This window comes from Rhinolophus hipposideros (assembly GCF_964194185.1).
Source record: "Rhinolophus hipposideros genome assembly, chromosome: 5".
Taxonomy (NCBI): domain Eukaryota; kingdom Metazoa; phylum Chordata; class Mammalia; order Chiroptera; family Rhinolophidae; genus Rhinolophus; species Rhinolophus hipposideros.
Genome location: NC_138051.1, coordinates 72,996,888 through 73,018,682, shown reverse-complemented (window position 1 = coordinate 73,018,682; position 21,795 = coordinate 72,996,888). Strand labels below are relative to the sequence as shown.

Sequence of the window (21,795 nt, the reverse complement as noted above, 5' to 3'; positions counted from 1 at the left end):
CTCACCCACGTCTTCCCTGGCTGTCTTGAAACAGGTAAAAGTGTGAATAGGAATAAAACACCATCGCCATTAGTTGCACGAGGATAAAGCCAACAGTATCAAAAAGATCCCTGTAAACGTAACATATCCATAGGAGACAAAAACACTTCTCATGTTGTAATAGGCATTCCAGAAAAATGTCTGTCCCTAAAGAACATAGATATCTCCAAAATTCTGTGGCTTCTGAAGAATAAAATAAGTGAAAATTATGGTATTTAATTTCTGTCTATTTAACAACAATCCCACCTGGTTAGTATTCCACAAATTCATATTTGTGCAATAACAACTTCAAAATAAAATCCAGTACTTACTTGTCTCCCACAATTCCCAAGTTGATTGTGGGGTAACCATGTTCCTGAATTGTGGCTAAGAGGGTTGAACGATTGCTGTCTCGAATCTTTCCTGGTAAGAGGTCATCTTCAGGATTTAGCAGCTACAAAGCCAAAAAAAAAAAAAAAAAAAAAAACCCACAAATTATTCTCTTAGAATAATGTTTTCTAGAGTTTTTTTTGAAAAAAAAATAGATCTAGTAAACAGAGTTTAGCTTATCTAGCACCTACAAGAGTATTTGGAATGTAGAAGATATATACTCAAAGGGTCTTTGAATAAATACTGAAAGTATAAGAGAATGAGAAAATGGTCCTCCAGCAATTAAAATGTTGACTAACCAGCAGGCCAAATATCACACCAGCTTTGGCTACGATTTGACAATAGTGCTCTGGAGATGCTGGCCTTCCCAGGGCTTGCTACTGGGGCAAACTAAATAAAACAACTTTGATTTTAACTCCTAATATTATTTTCCATTATTGCCTTTCATTGAGAACATCTGAGGTAGAGACTACTCATATGTGATAATATTCTCAGGTCTGAAGAGAACGATTATTTATTTTTTCTTTGAAGCTTTTGATCTCTTTTCTGGAGTGGAATCAACAGTACCTAAGAAGTTAAACTTATCTGAAGGAGAAGGGGATAGACGTCTTGTCTCTTTATTAGCAAACTTAAACAAGTAATACTTAACTAAACATACCCACAGTTCCATGACTCTGAATTGAATCACCCTTTAGAAATTTTATATCTACTATTTTATGTCTATGAAGAAAATTATAAGAAGCTTATTATTCCATGTTAGGATGTTCCAATGAGGCAGTGTGGTATAGTAGGAAGAGCTTGGGATTCAGACAAGGTTCAAAGTCCAGTTCCCAAACACGCCATACCTTAATTTTCTCATTTATAACTACCTTGAAATGTAGTTGTTAGGATTGATTGAGATAATGAATATTCAATTAAATAAATGTACAATAAATGAGATTCTCTTTGCTTTCTTTACGATATATGATATTGAAAGAACACCTGTTTTCCTGTCAATTGTTCTCATATTGTTACTCCTAGATGCTAGTACAGATGGAATTAGTTTATAATGTGAACACTGATTTAATTAGATTATAAACTATTTAAGAGTAGGGGGTCCTTAACACACACACACACAGTATACAACTTTAATTTATATATTAATTTTAAGATGTACTTTGATTTCAGAAATACTATAAAACAAAAAATGTGCATCTTTGAAGTGAGAAATTCTGGAATATTATCTTAGGGGGTTGAAGGCAAGCCTGCACATTTTAGGTGCTTCCTCTGTTATACCAGGGCTTCATATCTCAGTTCTCCCAAACAATAACCTCTAATCCCTTCAGTTTTCCTTCTGACTTATTAGCCATACCATGAATCCTTATCCTTGGCTTTATGTTGGAAAAGTAGCAGCTTTGCAACCAACTGCCTGTCCCCTTACAATAGCTGTAGAAAAACTGATTGTCTTATTCAGTGTCATCTGGGAGTCTTCCCTTCAGATACTGTGCTAATTTAACTTAATCAGATGCCATGTGACATTGCAACCCACTTTCATCCTTAGTCACTGGCAGAGCTTTGAAAATTGCTATAGCAGTGTTAATCTAGATTAATTTTCTGATCTTAATTAACACATGGTTATTGAAGTCATTATAATTTTATAAAGGTCAAGGCTTGCAGCTCTTTAACTTCATTAATTAGACAACTTGTTTCAGAAAGAAAACTGTGCGTTATATAATTTTTTTCCTCCCACAAAAGGGTACCCAACAGCAACTAAGTAAGAGTCCTCTATTATTATAGTGTTTTCTTTGCCATTCATGCTCCTCTCTGCTATTTTGCTGTAAGTTCCAGAAATTACAGAACAATTAGAGCTCATTGGAAAATCAGTTATTTGTCTGTAAAACTGACATAATAAAATAATAGCTATTTAAATGAAGGTATGGGATTTATAGAGCATTTTAAGTATTTTCAGAGAAAGCATACAGAATTGAAGGATGCTTAAATAAGGAATAAGGCTGAATAAACTAGAATAAATCACAATATTTCCCTTTAAAACTAATCTTATTTTCTGGTATATGATACTTCTGGTCATCTCTAGAATGATGTCTGAAACATTACAGTTAAAACACAAAAGAAAAAAACAATACGAAGTAAGACAAAACATAACCCATTATCTCTATACCTTGTTACTTTCTTATTTACCACATATTAAATTTCAATTTCCTGTTTCTGTCACAGTCAATAATACCACTGTCTTCCCAGCTTTCAAATATTTAACCTTTGGTTCTTTTTTTTTCCTTTGTAGTTCACCATCGTCCCAAAGGTTTCAATCATTAAGAACATCCTAATTCATCTTCTCCTTGATCCAATGTTTTCATTCACTCTCGTACCTATGGCCCCCAACCCCAATTTTAGGCATTCAACATGTCCGAATTTTTGGGAAAGCCATATAATTGGCTATCTTGCCTACAAACTCTTTCCTTCTGCTAAATGACACAGAAGTAACAACTTGCCAAACTGTATTATTACTTGCATAACAGATAAACTGTACCAAACCATGACATATAACTCGCACTATCTTAAGTCAAATTATGGTAACACAAACTTGTTCAGACCTATATGCTTCAAGAGAAGACCATGGACAAATGGAGACCATGCTAACTCGATCTGGACTCATTTGCTCCAAAGATAAGACTTACTTTCAGCAATTCACCTATTTTACAGAATCTGAGGTCTCTGCCTAGATCTTACTTACTAACTCCTACCCTAAAGCCACCCCACCATCAACTCCAGTCCTCAAAATCCTATAAGTATCCTTCTGTAACTTCCCCCTTTTGAGACACTACTGAGACTCTGTCAAGGTGATGCTCTCCCTTGCTCAGAAACTTGCATATATCCAGCTTTGTATAATCAACAGGTTTCCCTGGTTGTCCTTATAGTAGGATTTTGATAGTCACGGCGGTCCTGCCAAGACTCAGGCAAGACCATGTGCCACCAGTATTTTCATACTGGTTATATTGCACTTCACTGAGGTCTCCTGAGCTTCTTTTCTTGGGGGATTCTTTGTCTATGATACTAAGTCCAGCACTTATGTTAAGCTCTGATCCATTTTTGTTGAGCTCCCAAAGATACCTGATATTTATTTTGTGTGTTGTAAGAGTCCCAGGACTTTTTGGTTGTCTGATCGAATTTGTACTAAATTTTGTTTTCCTTGGTGAAGGTGTGCTAAAGCATTGATTTGATACTGACCATCTTGTTTGTCAATTGGCTATGTTGTTGTGTGTCTATAAGAATTTCTCTTTGTTTGTTCATGTTTGAGAAATCGGCTTTGGGAGAGATATTCTGCCTACCCTTTCTGGCCTGCTGATTTTTAGAGTTAGCTGTTAGGGGGCCTTAGTATTAAGGCCTTTAGACATAATACATCAGCAACATTTTCCCTTTTGACTGACCTTTAGCTAATGAATTCATGGATTCATTTAATAATAAACTTGTGCTACCACTCGGCATAACTCTGGCTTCTATTTTATCTTTCTTGCATGTATATTTTTAAAAAGCATAATTTTATCAAGGACAATTTGGAATTGCAATGGTCATTTTGGAGTCTTTTTGACATGACCCAATTATTCACTTGAAAAAACTTTTAGAACAAAAGAGGAATACAATTCTGAATACTCAATGATGAGCATTTTTATTGTCATGCAAAGCTTCAAAATGAAATTTAAATAAAATATAAAAAATGTAAAAGTTCTTTTGTTAAACCCTCATGAGGAGGCTCTCTGTCTTGCTCTCTAAAAGAGATTTCACTTAGTTTATTTTAGGAGACCTCCCACTTTATTTCTGTTCCTCAGAGATTTAATCGTATGTCCTGATGGAATTGTCAGAGTGCCTAAGACTGGTTGTAATGACTCACTTTCTCTCTCTTTTATGTATTGAGATGGGTTTGTCCGCATTTAAGACTGTTGTCCTCTTTGCAAAGGGTCTAATCATCTTCCCTTTGCAAAGAGGACAACAGTGGTCAATAACCCTTTCCATATCCATTACAAACAGCTCCCTTATATATCCTTACTTTTTTTCTCCCTCTTCTGGAAAACTTAATTTATTAATTAATTGATTAAAAATCAATTCTGATCATCATGGATACACGTTAGAAATACTGAAATAGTCCAGACAAACAGATCTAACACAGAGGGGAGAAAAGTCAGATTATAAGCTCTAATGGAACATGTTCCTATTCTTAACGGTTTTTAATTAAATTCTGGAAAAAGTTTTAATTGCGAGTTAAACTAATTGCTTTGGTTACTGGGTTATAAGAAAAAAAGCTATTTTCAGAGTTTTTAAACATAATTTAAGTAGTCTTTAAGAATTTGGTTTACAAATACAAAGGTTTACAAATTGTATTTGAAAAAAAGTCCACATTTTGTTTTTATTATGATTACTCTTTGTACAAATTAGAATCATTTAATAATTTTGGTTTCAAAACTGTCCAGCGTTTTCTTCCTGACTTTACTACCATGTAAGAAAATTATACTAGAACAATATTGTAGTTATGCAAGTCTTGGGTTTATTCTCTCATTAAATAAATCAAATTCATACAGACAGAAAGTAGAATGGTGGTTGCCAGGGGCTGGAGGGAGGGGGAAATGGGGAGTTGTTATTTAATGAGTACAGACTTTCAGTTTTACAAGATGAAAATAGTTCTGGAGATTGGTTGCACAACAATGTGAATGCACTTAATACTGCTGAACTGTGTACCTAAAAATGGTTAAGATGGTAAATTTTATGTTATATGTATTTTATCACAACTAAAAATAAAAAATTGTCGATTTCCTTCACTAGATTATTATTACTTCAAATATGTTCTCGATCCCTCTCTTCACCTTCTGGTATTCCTATGATCTGCATGTTGGTGCGCTTGATGTTATCCCAGAGGTCTCTTAAACCATTTTTATTGTTTTTTATTCTTTTATTCTTTTTGTTGTTCTACTTGGGTGATCTCTGCTAACTTGTCTTCTAAATTGCTGATTCGATCCTCTGCCTTATCTAACCTGCTGGTAATTCCTTCAAGTGTGTTCTTTATTTCAATTATTGTATTTTTTAGTTCTAACTGGTTGGTTGTTCATTATGATTTCTCTATGCTTCTTTATGTCATCACTAAGCTCCTTAAAGATTCTTATCATCAGGATTCTGAACTCTGTCTCTGGTAGGTTGATTACCTCTATTTCATTTGGTTCCAATTCTGGAGGTTTCTTCTGTTCTTTTATTTGGGACATGTTTATTTATTTCCCCATTCTGGCTGACTCTCTATGTTTGCTTAGATGTATTAGGTAGATCCGCTAGGGTTCTTGGTCTTTGCTGGATGACCTTATGTAGTATGTGTCCTTTATGTTTGACTTGCACCACTTCCCTATTCTCCTGTGCGTGTGCTCCAAAGGTGACCCTTGTGTTGTGTGTATTCTCCTTTTAAAGTTCAGCTTTAATTGCTTTTGGCTTGTCAGTAGGTGGGATTGATTCCCAGGCTGACTAGCTGTGAGAAATTGGCTCTGCCCACAATGTATGAGCTGCTGCATGAGGGTTGACCCCTCAGATGAGACTTGGCCCCTATGGGCTCTTGTGCCTGTAGAGAATTCCCTTTGGTGTGTCACTTGTAGGTCAAACCTGGTAATGCTCTGGTTTGGTCTGGAGTTGGCCTCTGGGTGTGTTGAATCTTGTGACTCTTGGGCTGGGCCCCGGTGTAGGGCAATTTCAGAACAAAACAAATCAACAAGCACAACAACAACAACAAAGAAAAAAAACAAATATGCTCACATGTAAAAACAACCAATAACCGATACTCAACACAGGCAAAAATATCAAAAATACAAAAAAACAAATTAGTACAGAAAAATGGAAAGAGGGAGGAAAAGTAAGGCAAGGAAAAGAAAAAAGAAAAGATGAGAGAGAAAGGGAAAAATGTGTATATATATGTGTGTGTATATATATGTGTGTATACACACACACACACACACACACACAAACACACACACACTAAATATGATAGTAATACTGGAAGAAAAAAACAAGGCAGCTCCAGTCTTGGCTTAAGCCCACCAAGCTATCTCCAGGTTGTCTCTGCTGTACAAAGACTCCTCTGCATCTTGTGGAGGCAGAGCCAGCCACCTGGTGCCCAGCGTGACCCTGGCACTGCAGTTCTAGATGAGTGGGGCTATGGGGTGTGGTTGGTAGTTTCTACAAAGTCAGTGCAGTTTCTGCTCTCGCCTGCACATGCTCTCACTGAGAGCACCACTTATCTTATTAGGGAGACCACTTCAGGGGCAGTATGGATGCCTGATCACTGCTCTGTACACCTGAAGCTGAAGCTGAACAATAATTAATGTCAACTGTAATTTAATATACGTATATATTCGCAAGAAGTGGAGTCCAGATAAGGACTAAGAGTGGAAATGTAACGGCTGTATGCAATGTCAGAGGGGTAGTAGATTGGGGGAGGAAGGTTATTTTGTGAAGGGTATAAATGCCTAACTATTATGTACATTGTTTTGTACACCTAAAACTAATAAAAAAAAGAATAAAAAATTGTTTTAGAATGTCACTGATGATCTTGGCAAAACAGTTTCAAGGAACAGTGATGCCTTGATAAAACGAGGCAAGTTGGGAAGAAAGCATTCCACTCTTCTTGGTAGGAAGGGAAAGATGGTGAGTGAGATTAGGTAATTGTGGAACATTGGGTAGAAATATCCAAAGGAAGCAGAAAATGAAGGCTTGAACTTACAAAAGAGGTCAGACTGGGGCTACAGATATGGGAAATTACCTGCACATATTTGACATGAGAGAAAAACTCCAAGGGCGAATTTAGAGAGAGTGGAGGACACAGCAGAGAACAGAATCTTGGGGGAATACTTTATTTAGGGAATGGGAGAAAGATAAAGAAAATAGAAGGAGAAAAAGAATAGAGCATAAAGAGAGAACAGTCACAGAACGCAAGGAAAGAGAGTTTCCAGGTGGTGGGTGATGAAAGTCACTGATGTTAAATGGTAGAGACAAGTTAAGAATGATGACTATCAAAGCAGAATTTGGAGATTAGAAGGTTATTAGTGTTCTCAGGTAAGCAGTTTCTGCACTAATCGTATCTAGGAGGTTTAAGAGAAAGTGGATAGTGAGGAAGAAAAGGCAGTGGGTACAGACCTCTCTTTCAACAAATCTAGTAGTGAATAGGAAGGGAATAGTGCAGCAGCTCAAGGAAGCAACAGAGTGTTTGAATATAAGTTTTTTTTTACGACAGTGGTAATCTTTCTTTGTATGCTGGATGTGGAAGGGAGGTGAGCCAGTAGAGAGAACAATCAAAGACATAGAAGACACAGCAAATAATTTAGAAACCAAAGTTCTGAAGAAGGTGAGAAAGAATGGGCTTAAAGGTACATGTAGAAAGAAGTACCTTTTCATTGTAGATTGGAGGAAAGGAAGATAGCTAAAGGAATGGGAAAAATTTTGAGGTAAAGAGAAGGGAAGATGATGGAACCCTAACTTAGTTCGTTTTGACAAATATTTTTCAGCTTCATTTTTTCCATAAAGGTGGTGAGGTCATGTTCCAAGAGTGAGAAAGCAGGGCTACTACTGAGGTTTAAAAAGGGTGTAGAATGTATGAATGAACTATCCACTGCAGGAATGTGCTAGGAAATCAAGAAGACAGTTACATCAGAATTCCCGAGCAACTTTAAGTGCCAGGTTGACAATGAATGGCAGAAATTTGTAGTAGGCCAGGTTCTATGAATGCTTTTAGTAATGTTGTTTCTGAGTGGGAGCAAAACACCGAGGTGTAGGATGGAGTCATTCAGTTTTGGTATTAGCATGTGACTAAAGGAACAGATGAAATAAGTGAAGCTATCTGAAGTGTTAGTGAGGGTAACTTTAAAGTGGTGAGCCACGGTCTTTCATCTGGACAAGAAGTATGATATGGCTAGAAGAAAGTAATGGACTATCTAACCTGACAGATTTCAGAGACTGCCATTGAAAAACCGGAGAAATGAAATTTAAGAAAGCTCTAGGGGGAAGCATTGCAACATAGTGGGGAAAAAATCATTACAGCCAAAACACTTAGATATGAAACCAGGCTACATCACTTACACAAAATATATGTCAGGCTAGTTGATTTGTATTTGAGTGTCAATTTTCTCTTACAGAAAATGAAGCGTAATTATACTAACCTCAGAGTGTTGCTTTAATCACAAGCACATAGTACTACCAGGCATAGTAGGCACTCAGCTGCCCATTCTTTCTCTTATTAGTGCAGATAAAGATTTTAAAGATTCTAGTTTTATAACAGCAGCTGCTTATAGAAGGCCCCAAAGAATATTACAGGAAGACTGTAGACAGATTTTATGCATCTAAAGTTCAAACTTGTTTGAATAGGCCTCTGCTATTGACAGTGGCCAAGACAATTTTTTAATATATAAAAAAAGGAACACAATAAGCAAAGACACAGTGGAGATAAATACACTCAATTCTCTCTCTCTCTCTCTCTCTCTCTCTCTCTCTCTCTCTCTCTCTCTGTCTCTGTGAGAAAACATGAATGAATTGAGTTATGAAATATGGCTGAAGGTGACTAAAATAGTACCTTCAAAACTAGAAGGCTCAGCATCTAATGAAGGAATAATATTGCTAGTACTTTGGGTAACTAGACAGCAAGCATACAATCTTGACTTCCTAAAGATAATGGTAGCTGTCCGACTGATGTCCCATCTAAAGACCTGTGGGTCACTAGCTAAAGTTTCAAGGGGATCAGAATGTATTTAATGAAAAAAGAGATGACGCCATCAAGAGTCAAAATTAGAAAATGCAACTGGGAAATATAAAAGTTGGTAAAGAGGAGGAAGATAGAACGGACTCCTAAGTGTAAAACTTGCATTTCCTGTCTTCTATTTATAGTCACTTCCTAGCTGACTTTATCTAGCCTCATAATATCTTCCAAATGTATGTCTTTAGCTCAGTTTTTTCTCCCAAGCTCCACACTAATTTGTTCAATTGCCTACTCAATATTTCTAACTAAGATTTGTAATAAATATCTCAAATTTAACATGTCCAAAAAAGAATCCCTGATTTCTACTGCCTAATCTTTCTCACCTGGGTAAATGATAACTATCCTTAGAATTGCTCAGGCTAAAAAGTTTGGAGGTCATCTTGACTCTTCACTTTCTCTCATATTCTACTTTGAATTCACTAACAAATCCTATTGGCTTTACCTTCAAAATGTATTGTGGATCTGATTATTTCGCATCATCTTCATTGCTGCCATTCTGGTCCAAATCTCTCACTGGAGCATTACAGATCCTCCTAACGAGTCTCCCTGCCTTCCCCCCTTTTCCTTTCTACATATAGAAGCCAGAGTAAACATTGTCATACTCCATGTTGTTTTCCTTCCTCAAAATGGGCTATTTAGAATAAAATGGTCTTGCTTCTGTTACCGCTCCACATCATCTCCTTTTACTTTGCTTCTTTCCCTCTGCACTTAGCCACCCTGACCTCCTTGCTGCTCCTCAAACAGGACAAGCATGCACCCTACCTCAGGGCTTTTCTATTCGTTGTTCCTGCTGTATGGAACACAATTCCCTTCACCTGACATACACCCTCAATGCCTTCTGATTTCCACTCTGATTTTACCTCTTCAGTGAGATCTGATTATACTATGCAAAATAGAAGACTCTATTAATCAGGACCAGACAGGAAAACCAAAACTCCTCTAGGTGTTTCAAATGGTGGGATGTGGGAGAAAGGAAGATTTAACACAGGGAATTGGTTACAAATGTGTTGGGAGGGTTGGAGAAACAAAAGGAGAAAAGTGTGTTACCAAAGCTCTGTAATGGCAGGAAATCCCCATCATCCCCATCCCTGGGGCTGTTGGGGGAAAGATGTTACTGAGAGTTAAGGAGCTTATACTTCTGGTAATTTCCTTCTGCTTTCTAATATCATGTTAATGCATACCCATGGCAAAACCTAACTGGACTACAGCTGGAAAGACAGCCTGGAAAATCGTTTTCAGGCTTTTAGCCTTGTTATTTAGGGGAGAGCATAAAAGGGCTGATGTGGGGTAAGTTTCAACAGATAACATCTGGCATATACCTCTTCTACTACCACTCTTTATCATCTGACCCTTCTTTATTTTTGTTTATATCATTTATCACTTTTTGTTTATTGACCACCTCCTCGAGGCCCCTCCCCCACCCATTAAAATATAAATTTAGAGCAGTGAATTTGTCTGTCTTGCTTGCTGCTATATCCCCAGTAGTCAGAACAGCACCTGGCATCAGTGGTCTCCTCCAGTGGAGAGGAGAATTTTATCACTGACATTGTTTGGAATTGCCAGTGCATGGTGATAATAAAAAGCAGAATGACCTGTAGTCAGTTTTATTATTGTTTTCTAATTTTTTATAGATAATGCGTCATCTTATGTGAGGGTAAAGCATGAAAAACCCTTTGTTCATCTCTAAGGACAAATTTGACCTTGGGTTAACTTTCTAGCACTGTTCCCCTGGAAATTTGATAAAGATGAAATGCCAGGTTGTTACTAGGCCACATTTCTTATGGTAAAAATGATCTCTGATTGGTAACCTTGCATATGAACTGAAAGGAACTATAAATACATAGTGGAAAGCCATAGCTTTGGGCTTCCATGAATGTGGTAACACTTGTAACTGGGCGTTTCCCTTTTGGGCACCCTGGAAGTTGCCTAAGACTTACAAAAAGTACGGATTTTTTATGTACAACATGGGTCTTCTAAGTTGGTGGCTCCCATTCTCTTCTCGTATAATTATTCCCTTGCACCTGAATGTCATTTGAAGAACAAAGAAAACACTCTTGGATGGCTGTGTGGACTGTTAAGAAGACGAGTCCCACTGAAGAAGAAACCCTGATGCTGTCCTGCTTGATGCTGAGTTTTTTGCTCAACATCTTTCTAAGTATACTGGTTCACAATGTAGTGTATTTATATCGTATTAAGTCTGATGTTTAGATAAGAGAACCCCTGGTGGGCATTCCAACGTGTAACAGACACTCAATAAATATTTATTGAACAACTGCATGACATTGGAAGCATATCCCTACAATTATGTACAATTACTGGATGGTATTAACTAAATTTTAACATACACAGTTTCTTGAAATCAGCAAATGGCTACATCAGCTATACTGTATTAGTTATAACCTATAACTAACTGTACCTCCCCAATTTTAAAATAATTCCTTCATCCTGAACAAGCTTACATGGTCACAAAATACTGGGCAGGTTTTAAATATAATATACATAGACATGTTGTATGACATTCTTTGAGTTGCCTCGGGTCACTCCTCTGCTTACAATATACCACACTGGATTCAAGAAGTGGACATATGTGAAGCCATATATGTATTAGGGGAAATCAGAACTAATACTCAAGGAGAACTGTGCTATGACTAAAATACAGACTTGTCACATTAATAGACAGGTGTAATTTCTTTTGGTTTCTCTGAAAATAAATGCATGATTTTTTTCTATTGTCTTCTGGCTATCTGATGATCTCAAGCCTTCAGGAGAGATACGATATTTTATTTATCTCTTCTATCCCCAGTTTCCAGTATAGTGCCACGCATAGAGGTACCCAATAAACATTTGCTGAACTAAACTACAGGATCAAAGAAAATCATAATAACCACTAACTTTGGATGGAAGTAGGGGAGGAATGTGGAGCTATATCGAACTAGAGATTATAAAACTTAGAAGCACCATTCCCTTGGAAAACCATGGTAATACAGCAGGCTACAGAAGAAAGTAGGGGAAGGGAGTCATACAGAATCTATCAAAGCCTCTCCAACGATTATCAAGTCTATGAGGGCAGGGAACTAGGACTACACATTCTTTCTTAGATTCCACAATGTAAATACTACCTCTATTCTCACCCCATCACTTTTCCCTACCACTAGCAAATAGCTTTAATGAAGAGTATAAAAAATAGCTTTAAAAAAATAGTATGAATGTACTCAGGGGGATAACAGACTATTAGCCCAGCCCTACAAAGAATGTAAGAACTATACCTTAAACAAAGTTGCCTAATAATTAGTTATTTAGCTTTCTATTTAGTGTTCCCAAACTCTATGAACTCACTTAGATGTACAAAACATATAAATAAATCACAAATAAGAATAGATCATGAAGTCAACCAGTCTAAAATTACTTTCTAATGCTAAACATCATGTCAGTTGATCCTAGGGATATTAAAATCATCACTATGTAAATTAGTTGAAAAGAATGTTTTGGGTCAATCAATAGTTTTAGGGAATGACTAGTACGCATATACTGGAAAGTAAGCAAATCTAGAATGTCGATTTATCTCTCCATTAGCAAAACAAAGTATCCTATTCTTTTCTTTTGTTCTTTCCAAAGGAACTATAAGGGTAATAGAGAGACCCTTGAAAATGTTCATTTCCAAAACTAAGAAATTAAAAATTGGCTTATTTTCAGAACAAAGTTAGAGATTAAAAGAGAAAAAAAAATCTTATTAATCTTTTTATAAAAAGTTCTAAAGGAATTAATTTGAAAAAAATTTCAATAGTTTCGGGGCCGGCCCAGTGGCTCAGGCGTTTAGAGCTCCGTGCTCCTAACTCCGAAGGCTGCCAGTTCTATTCCCACATGGGCCAGTGGGCTGTCAACAACAAGGTTGCTGGAGTTCCTCAAGTCCCGCAAGAGATGGTGGGCTCTGTCCCTTGCAACTAAGATTGAACGTGGCACCTTGAGCTGAGCTGCCGCTGAGCTCCCGGATGGCTCAGTTGGTTGGAGCGCGTCCTCTCAACCACAAGGTTGCCGGTTCGACTCCGGCGTAAGGGATGGTGGGCTATGCCCCCTGCAACTAGTAACAGCAACTGGACCTGGAGCTGAGCTGCGCCCTCCACAACTAAGACTGAAAGGACAACTTGAAGCTGAATGGCACCCTCCACAACTAAGATTGAAAGGACAACAACAACTTGGAAAAAAGGCCTGGAAGTACACACTGTTCCCCAATAAAAGTCCTGATCCCCTGCCCCAATTAAAAAAAAAAAAATCAATAGTTTCAAATTCTGCTCTTAAGCTTTGAATTTCCAGCAGCTTCACATTTCAATATTCCCAGTTTCACCTTAGAACTGCCAATTGAATTTTTGTATAATCTAAGCAAAATGGGAATAGGAAGTTTTTCAAGAGTTCTCAGAAAAAAGATTGATTAACTTCCCTTTCCTAAATCAGGGCTGACGTGAATTTTTGACACATTCTGAATGGCATGCCACTGGATGCCAGCTTTAGAGAGAAAAACAAACGGATTATCAAACACTTCCTGGTGAGTAAAGACCGCATGGAAGTTTAGCAAGAAGGGCTCGCCATGGCATCTCAATTTACTGACTTACTGACCGCACAGAGGTGGCCTATCATCTCAGTAGCAGAGCGGGTAGAATTCATAGTCCTAATATGAAGTTGCCTAATAATTGGGTTGCATAGTTGAATATCTATAGCTATCAGTCAGTGTTCTTTGTTTACATGTACTGAGTCTGTGGAAAGGTCAATAGTTGTAATATTTCATTCTAATAAATGGAAGGGAAAATTTATTAATATGTAATTTCTAGTTCTTCCTTCTCATATTCTGTATTTGAACTGTTCTGAGGCCAATTGATTATTTCCCTATTACGGGAATGTGGTAAGATCTATAATCCACAGTGTTCTATTTACAGCACAGAACAGATGTCAGACATACTTTTATCTGAAAGGCCCATTCTAACCACTCCCCGCTCCCCCCCCCCCTTTTTTTTTTTTTACCTCATTCCCTGTTGACATGACTGCAACCACTGGAAACTTATTAACTTCAACCTCCGTGACACCTACAGTTGCCAGAAGACCAATCTCTGAGGGGCCCATGTGGGTTCCTTTGGCCAAAACGCATTCCCCTCTTTTAATGTCATGGCCGATGGGTCTGAAAGTCAAAGCAGAACCATAAACAGTATGAGTAAGAATAATGTTTTCTCAACTCAGAGGGAAAGAGGAGGACACTCAAGGAGAGAAAAAAGTCAACAGATGAGGCAGGAGCAGACTAATGAAATAAAGAGATTCTAAACTCTATGCTTTTTTAATTAAAACTGTTAAATCATACAACAGAAGACAGAAATAGGATTGGTATCTATTACTACTAAACAGGAATATGTTACTTCATATTTGAAAATTATTTTACAAATTGCTTTGTACCACATTACTGTCAAAAATACCAATTGCAAACTTTCTTTGATATAAAGCAAGAAATTATATGGCATTAAGGATAAAACGTCTATAGCTGAGGTAAGGAGAATAATGTTAATGAGGTTAGAATCATGGAGATGATTTCTATGTGGACCACTTAGGTTGGTCCAGTTATGTGGCAGGAGTCCATTCACCCTGGCCTCCTGCCATAGGGATGGGAGAAGTATAGCTTTGCTACAAGGAGATTTGAGCAAATTAGTATTAATGAAACCAGGGTAAATATACTCCATTGTAAAAAGAATAATTTAAAGTACATGTGCACTATTTATGGTAGGACAGTGGTCTTATCTTTGCTTTTGACTATTTCATTTGTCTTTATCATCTTTGTGAAAAAGTAGGCAGGGCAGACATGGGATGTAGAGTTCAGAAATTTCATTTTCCTACTGTTAAAAGCTCTGAAAGGTAATGGTTAATTGACTGAACTGTGGATTGATAATAGCTATGCTCTCCTGAGTGTATGTATGATCATGTAGAAACAAAAGCTGGTACACGTTCTACATGTTATGAACTTACCTGATATCTTGGCCTGGCCGAGCTTGCACCAGAATTCGTACTTCCAGTTCCTCAGTGCCCTGTAATAAGAGGGAGTCATGTAATTTCAAATAGAACAATCTAATAGAATTTCTGATCAATAGAATTTAGCTACTCAGATGCTTTTATGATCAGATAGACCCAGAATATATACAAATATAGAGAAACAGAAAATCATTTGCTAAACCCTTTGAACATGATGAATTTCTACCACAGGTTATCAAAAACTTAGGTTTGTTGCAAAGGAATAAATAAATATTTTCACACTTAAAAAATACATATATCAATTCAAATATTGAATCTTACTTTGTAAATAACATTTTGAAGGAAAAATTTGGCTACCCTAATAGACAGAGTGAACATGCAAGGAGATAATGTGTCTCTTCTGTTCCCATGAATCATGGGTTCAATACTATGCCAAGGTTCCAAAATATCTGTAGATATTTCAGTGAAGGACTTATAGTTTGCCTGGTAGTAAATTTCTGTAAATTGATAGCGATCATCAATTTTACAGTTATGGGCTGTGAATAATACTGTGACACTGGAACTGTGTCTTGTCATCCAGCAGAGACTGTAGATACAAGTGTTCTGGATTTCAATGCTCTCTGCTGGCTTCCCTGATGCCAATAAATCTGCTGGACAGTTTTAACAGCAAGCAATGTGATCTGTACGCCAAGAGTTGAATTTTATAAGCCTTACATGTGGGAAGATGATTAAAAAAATCCCCAGATCAAGAAAAATGGCTGTCTCTCAGCACAGCCAAATTTTACTATATACCAGACTAGGAGAATATTATTTATTTTTAACTCCAGCTTTTAAAATATAACATATCTTAAGCTTCTTCATAAAACAAATAAGGGCGCTAGTCATTAAAACTCTCAGTTGAAACTATTATTAGTGGCTGATCCTCTGATTTCAATAACTTGCACCAGTTTCAGTGACGTGAAGGCCTGCTTAGACCAAAAGAGATCTTAGGGTCCTACATTCCAGGCAATAGAGGGAAAACTAACACCCGCTTAATATTTCTATGCTGTCATTTGGTGGCGAGGATTTTCCTGAATTATAGAAACCAGAGCTGAGTGTCATTTGGCTTAAATGCTTGGCTTAGTGTAATATTCAGGAACTTGCCCAAGTGTTCTTTGTTAAATCCTTCTCTATGAAATTTTCCTTCAGATTTTATCAGAAGCTAGTCTCAATGAGCAAATTTCTCAGCTGTAAGGTAAGTCAAAAATTAATATCTCTGCTCTTCTACCTTGAGGTAGTTTCTTTCCTTGTTTGCATGTGGAATTTCTTGGATCAAATGTAACTCAAATTCTGCTATAACCACCGTACACACAAAGTCTCCTATAACAAAAGATTTTCAAGGCTAAGGCAATTCCTTATTTAGTGGAGACCCATACACTACAATGTAAGATCCTAACATAATCCCCTCTCCCCCATCGCCACCAAACTGGGTAAATCTCATAAACGTTGCAGAAAAAGGGCATGACTTAAAATATTGCCACAGGAATGCAGCAGTAAGACCTGGTGATGACGTACATCATCGGATTCCCTGATAAGTTCGGTATCTTCTACTTGGACTACTGCATCAGCACCGCAGGGGATTGGAGCACCTGTTGTTACCCGCATGACTTGTCCAGGCATCACTGTCTGAGTTGGCTGGAAATACAAATGCGTAAGAAAGAGTTGATTTTATTTACTGAGGCAAAGGAAAAGTTTGCAGGAGATGTAACACTTTTAGAAACAAAGCATAGAAGTCTTACAGTCTTATTAATTTTTTCATCATGATATAATGAAAGTTACCTACAAAGAGGTACATGTACACCAAGAGGCTTTAACTTGATTTAAAGTTACCCTACCTCAAATTAGTTGGGTTCAATGGACCATACTCTGTAAATGTACTTTAAGTTTCATTGTGGTTGTACCTGTAATTTTCTCTCCTTCTGACTTTTTTTTTTTTTAATTAAAATTTATTGGGGTGACAATGGTTAGTAAAATTACATAGGTTTCAGGTGTACAATCCTGTAATACACCATCTGTATATAACATTGTGTGTTCACCACTCAGAGTCAGTTCTCTTTCCATCACCATATATTTGATCCCCTTTAGCCTCATCTACTGTCTTAAACCAGCTCCTAAGTGTTTTTGTGTGATCCCCTTTAGCCTCACCTTCTGTCTTAAACCAGCTCCTAAATGTTTTTGTGTGGTTACTAAACAAAAATTTGGCTCCTCTCCAATAAGAGTAATTCTAAATGGTAGATTACTACCAGCTCATTTATATTAAACCAATGTAAAAGATGTTATTGGATATATAAAGACATTAATATATCTATTTAGAGTAGACATAAACTGCAATTGAATCAACTGAAAAATTTTAGCAATATGTGAAGTACTTCCTTTAGATTGTTAAGACTAGTTACTAGTTCTTTTTTATTTTTATTGATGCACATTATATGCTTTATATAAAGTAAAAACATTTAAAATCCTGATTGTTTTCCTTAATGGAGGTATTGAGTTAGATTTTTTTATAGCTTTGTCCAAAGACAGCTCTGTGTAAGTACATAATATTTTCTTTGAAGGTCTCTAGTGCTAATCAATAGGACCAAACTTAAGCTATTTAAGGTAAGTATTATAGTACACCAAGAAATCATTTTGCAAATCACTGTCTCAGTGTATGCAATGGCACCCCGATGCTCAAGTGTATGTACTTTCAATAAGTGAGCAATTTGGCTCTTACAAGATTTCTGAAATTGCTGTGAAGTCTGTATGGTACATAAGTAAAAGCTATAGTACATCAGAGGATATTTGGGGGGAAAACATTTTCTTGTAAAGTTTTAATATTTTTTCCCATCAGACTTTTATAAGAACTTACAAGAAGTTGGCGACCTTTAAGTTTCACAACTTTCTTTGTGCTCCTACTTCTCTAGTAGAAATGGAGATCTTAACTGGTAAATAAAGTGTAAGAGGTCCACAAGACCCTTAACAATCTGCACCAAACCTTGTATACTAGGTTATGACTACACAAATTATTTGCAGTTCCCTAAGCATTTCATGCAATTTTTAAAACACACTGAGTCTTGCCTTATACTGTGATCTCTGCCTGGCATGTCCCTTTTGTAAAACTCTGTTATGCCCAGCTGCAAAGCCATCTCCCTAATTCTTCTAGGATAAGATGCTCAACCTCTCTATTGTGCTCCATAGCACATAACTGAGAATTAGTTTAACACTTAATATACTGTAGTATATTTAATACAATATATACTGTCTTCTCCACTAGATGTAATCTTCTTAGGTGTAGTGATCATGTTTTAACCTACTTTATATCCCTAGAACCTAGCACAGTTCCTGGTACACACAGTAGGTATATTTGATAAATGTTGAATAGACTCAATTGAAGATCAGAAATACTCCTTGAGAAACGGATATTTTGTGGCTTTGATATACAAATGGATGCTTTAGATGTTCACTGCTGATTAGAAATACATACCAAGAAGTCAAATAAATTATGAAGTCACAATGCAAGTCATTTATAAAAAAGAGACCCAGACTTTGCTGTTCTTTTTGTCAGGAAAACAATCATATCAGCCTGTGTATAGCATGGACAAGGATCTAATCACTATAATGCCAGGCTTAGCTTCAGAGACCTGTACACAGTTTTCTTCAATGCTTGGATGTAAAGATGAGGGAGCTACGGTCACCACCCTTCTCCTATACACTTTTTCAACCCCACTCTATTTTCAGTACATATGGGAATACATGCTAAGATAAGTAAGAAAAGGCATGGACATAGCTTTTGTCCAATCTGCCATTATCTATCTATCTATCTATCTATCTATCTATCTATCTATCTATCTATCTATCTATCATCTATCTATCTATCTCTTTTATTTTTATATAATGCTTATGAGTGTTTAGTAGTAAGTAGCGAAGGAGAGAAGTGCTTTTATCTTCCTCTGGTTCTATATAAGGTTGGAGCTCTTTTAATCAACTTTCACAATTTACTGGATTAACATATATTGTCTATTCCCTACCAAACATAATGATGCCCACAGCACACTTCAAGTTTGAAGCTGTTAGACTCTTCTCTTGAATATCTGTGAGCTACTGCTTTCTAAGACTCAATTGAGTTTGTTCCCAAATATTTGTGCCAGTTTGTAGCAACAGTTGCTATGTAATTATATAATTTAAATAAATATTACATAAACCAATGATATATGATTGTGAAAACAGTTAATTTTTTTTCTATAAAGTTAAGTTAAACCTTTGAAAAAAATTGATTAAAAAGTATTGCTAACAAGAACTATCATCAAGTTAGGTGTGGGTGAAGCAACTGTAAAAAGTTGTAAAAATATGATTAAAATCTTGAAGGATTCTATACTTAGATCCTTTGCAAATGCCCTTACATTTTTCTCCACTTTAAAGAAACCAAAAACTGGAAATCACATAAAAGGCCTTTTGGGTGTGATTTATGTAAGAAAGACCAAGTAGAAATTCAAATAGCAGATAGTTAAAAGAAAAGCCTTGTCTCTCCATCAAATTAAATGACAAATAAATGTTCATTTATTAAGTTAAATTTATATTTACTTTAAAAATATAAAATTCACACTTTAACTTATTTCCAATTAAATGTTCAATTACTAGTCTTGAAAGCATTATATAAGAAGACTTCTGTTATACTTCCATTATAGCCCATTAGTGCTTCATTTCTTAACAGAAATATATGTATAGCTGTTCCCTAGCTAGCTCCCTAATGAGAAAAAATAATCTAAATGATTAGCTAGAAAGGCAAAATAATCTGCTTCTTCTAAATTTCTGTTTGTAACACAAGTTGGGGAAAAGTCTGAGAAGACCACTTAGAAACTGTAGTTCTATTCAGAATACTGATGTTTATACAGGAAAAAAGAATCACCCAATCACAGGGCTGGAATAAGTCTGTGAGACAAACCAACTACCATGCCATCTATACATAGATGCAGATTCTTTCATTAAGAAGCAACTGTTCTTTCTTATGGGAACTATCCTTTAATCTCTTTGATTACCTGTTTAATCCCTCTCTTTAGACTTCCCTTACAATGATGGTAGAAACTTAGAATTAGATCCTGAAAGTCCATGAAACTGAAATCTTTAGGGCCTTTCAGGCCTATGAATCTTACCTGTTCACCAGCTTGGGATTCCCCAATGATGAACCGATCTCCTGGGCCGTCAGCAGCTGTGAGATGAACAGAACCAAGAACAAACATCAGAATGGACCTATAGCAAGGAATAAAAACCTAGTATTGGAATTCTAAAATTTGACTCAAATCACCAGATAAGACTTTAGGAAAATGGAATACTTTTCTGATCTCCTAGACTAGACAATGGCTTTGTTACTACTGGTTTGATCTTTGGTATCCAAAACTCACAAGTACCAATAGAAGTGTTCCTAATTTGTGCTCTTTCTTGGTGTCACTTGAGATAATCTTCCTGTTGCTCAATAATTTCCATACATGTACTTTTTAAATAGGAAGTTCTTTTAGCTTACCTTCCTAAATAAGTACCATTTTATCCATGGGTGATGTGTGTGGATCACTATATATCCATATTTATCCATTTTCTATACAATTTGTAACTGTTCATACTATTTTGTTATTTACCATCCAGTTTGATCTTCATAATAACCCAGTGAAGTAGGAAGAACATTTATTCTTTTCTTCATTTGACATTAGAAGGAAATGAGTTTCAGAAAGAAGGAAGTCAGATAGAAAAGTTTAAGTACCTTGAACAAGTTCTGGTTAATGGTAGAGCTGGGACTAAAACCCAGTCCCTTAATTCACGTAATTGTGTGTGTGTGGATTTAATAATGGATCAAAATTCTATTTCTGAATCAGAATGCCTATGCAGTATTGCATCACATTTTCCATTGACTAGTTTTTAAATTGGAAGAAACCCATTCACAACTGAAATGGAAAAAAAATTTATCCATTTTTTCCCTACATACATATAGTAATGACTGGATGAAAAAAATGTTCCCAGAGATAAATGTATTCAAAAGGGTTTTCTTCACATATGATGTGGATTTCAGACCAATACTACTGTCAAAGCAATGCCTATCTAATGAGTTTTATGTTCATGACCATAACTTCCATGTCATCTGCATACAGCAAGAGTTTGGGACACATACACAGAAAAGAAAAGATAACACTTTCTATGTGAATATTTTAATTATATTTGCAATCATGCTGATAAATAATAAAAAGTATTTCCCTCTTTTAAAAAGAACATATGATTTTCATTGTTTCTTTGTGATTACAATGTAGTGTTTTTACTAAAGGCTTATAAACAATGCCGTTTATAAGGAGTCACCCTTTCCCCACAAATGGCTCTGGTTAACCTGATGTGGAGAGAGAGAAAATTTAACGTTGGGTCTCTTCTATGTATAGGACGTTGTATCTGGTGCTTGTGCTTCATAGACATTATCTCATTTAATAAACTCTTGGCTTTCTTGTGGTTTTTTGAATCTTATTGTATTTTCAGTGTTTGGCTATAAAAAAAAGAGAATCATTTTCCTATAATGCTATTCTTATTATACTGTTTTCATGGGTTCTTCTTCGTTTTATTAA

The 21,795-nt window shown here is 36.2% G+C and overlaps 1 protein-coding gene across 26 annotated transcripts in view; it reads right to left on the bottom strand.

Annotated features, from left to right (window-relative positions):
* Positions 1-21,795, bottom strand: part of GPHN (gephyrin) — a 455,320-nt gene that overhangs the window by 46,755 nt on the left and 386,770 nt on the right. For 16 of the 26 annotated variants that reach the window (XM_081049713.1, XM_081049723.1, XM_081049726.1 and 13 more), the window contains 5 exons: positions 20,350-20,405; positions 16,736-16,855; positions 15,179-15,237; positions 14,192-14,345; positions 351-472 (listed from right to left, as the gene is read on the bottom strand). In XM_081049713.1, coding sequence (XP_080905839.1) covers positions 351-472; positions 14,192-14,345; positions 15,179-15,237; positions 16,736-16,855; positions 20,350-20,405 — 511 coding nt within the window. Of the gene's footprint in view, positions 1-350; positions 473-14,191; positions 14,346-15,178; positions 15,238-16,720; positions 16,856-20,349; positions 20,406-21,795 lie in introns of all 26 variants that reach the window. The other 10 variants (XM_081049702.1, XM_081049721.1, XM_081049725.1 and 7 more) reach the window with 1 other exon arrangement.